A 1,863-nucleotide genomic window follows, 5' to 3' on the forward strand; every position below is an offset into this window, starting at 1 on the left:
ACGCAGGGTGCTCAGCTGCAGACAGGAAAGCTCTGCAGAGAGTCATCAACACAGCCCAGAAGATCACTGGCTGCTCTCTGCCCAGCCTGGAGGACATTGCCAACTCCCGCTACCTCAGCAGAGCTAGCAACATCATAAAGGACCCGTCCCACCCCAGTAACTCTCTGTTCGACATGTTACCGTCAGGCAGACGGTACAGGTCACACAAAACCAGGACAAACAGACTCAGAGATAGCTTCTTCCCGAAAGCTATCTCAGCAGTAAACAATAGAAACAAAACCAGTTAAAATAGTTCACACAATTTCACACTTTACTGATCATATTGATCACTGTGCAATAAACATACAACTATGTGCAATAACTAACTACACCAAAGATATGTTGTTATATGTTTGATATACTGTTGTCTTCTACTCTTTTTTTGCACCAAGTGAGTAGCGCTCAAATCTCGTTGTACACTGTACAAGGACAATAAAGGCTATTCTATTCTATTGTATTCTATTCTATATTATAGGTATACACAGTGATGGCTTGAAATGCTCCTGTTACCATTTTTATTTGAATTCCCTCATTTTTATGACGAAGTCAGGGAACTTTAAATACAGTTCCTGGAAATTCAACATCTAGGAGGCATTTTTTTCTCTCTCTTTTTCCGTGTGCTGATATTGATTGAAAAATACTTTGATTGATATTTCCTTAAAACTCTGACCACAGTTTCTAATTAATTATGTCTGGGCAAAGAGTACAATTACTTCAGACTTAACATCTGTGATCATTCCCAAATGCACAGTCACCAAGTCACCGGGTCCAGACTCTCCATGAAGCAGGTCACGTATTACATGCCTGTTTAAAATCTCTTGCCAAGTGCTTGATTTTCTGTTTAATACACATCTACTCCCTGATAGTATGCATCAGATTCTGATTTAGTTTATTTTTCCCAAACTTTATTTGTTTCATGTCTCTGTTTACAGAGTGTTATACAGCCAATGGAGAGGACTACAGGGGGCTCCAGAACCAGACTAGTCTGTATGGAGGGAAACCCTGTCTCTTCTGGAATGAGACCTTCCAGCACCCGTACAATACGCTCAAGTACCCCAGCGGAGAGGGCGGATTAGGCAGCCACAACTATTGCAGGTAAGCAAGATTTGTTTTAATTTGGATTTTCCATAGTTTTCCATTTGACATCTTACAAACATGGGAGTCGACCAATGTTTTTTTTTTCTTTATGCAAATGTCTGTTGATTTTCAATGCAACAATTCAACACAGGGACATTTATGCTCAATAGTATCCCCCGGAACAACCACAGAAGTATTACATAGTATCATTTTAATTATTATAGTATGTTTTTTAATAATAATAATAATAATACATTTTATTTCATAGGCACCTTTCTGTCACCCAAGGACACCTTACAGTGAATACAAAGATAACAACACAGCATTAAAAAAAACAATAACATTAAAACATTAAGAAGTTAAAATACAGCAGTGAAATATCAGATGGAGAAGGCAATTTTAAACAGATGAGTTTTAAGTGCAGATTTGAATTGTGGGAGTGAATTGATGTTCCTCAAGAGGGGGCTAGAGAGTTCCAGAGCTGGGGAGCAGAGCGACTGAAAGCTCTGTACCCCATGGTGGCGAGACGGGCGGAGGGGACAGTCAGATGAATGGAGGAGGACGATCTGAGGAAGCAGGAGGGAACAGCGACATGAAGAAGGTCTGAGATGTATGGTGGAGCAGAGCTGTGGATGGCTTTGAATGTGAGCAGAAGGATCTTGTAGTTAATACGGAACTTGATCGGGAGCCAGTGAAGCTGTTGCAGGACAGGAGTGATGTGGTGGATGGAAGGGGTTCTAGTAATGA

The 1,863-nt window shown here is 40.6% G+C and overlaps 1 protein-coding gene across 1 annotated transcript in view; it reads left to right on the forward strand.

Annotated features, from left to right (window-relative positions):
- LOC112486325 (kremen protein 1-like) overlaps window positions 1-1,863 on the forward strand; it is a 47,517-nt gene that overhangs the window by 38,828 nt on the left and 6,826 nt on the right. Inside the window, exon 2 of the mRNA XM_025052679.1 lies at window positions 972-1,134. Within this exon, the coding sequence (XP_024908447.1) occupies window positions 972-1,134 (163 nt within the window). The remainder of the gene's footprint in view (window positions 1-971; window positions 1,135-1,863) is intronic.

This window comes from Cynoglossus semilaevis, chromosome W (assembly GCF_000523025.1).
Source record: "Cynoglossus semilaevis isolate Cse_v1.0 chromosome W, Cse_v1.0, whole genome shotgun sequence".
Classification (NCBI taxonomy): domain Eukaryota; kingdom Metazoa; phylum Chordata; class Actinopteri; order Pleuronectiformes; family Cynoglossidae; genus Cynoglossus; species Cynoglossus semilaevis.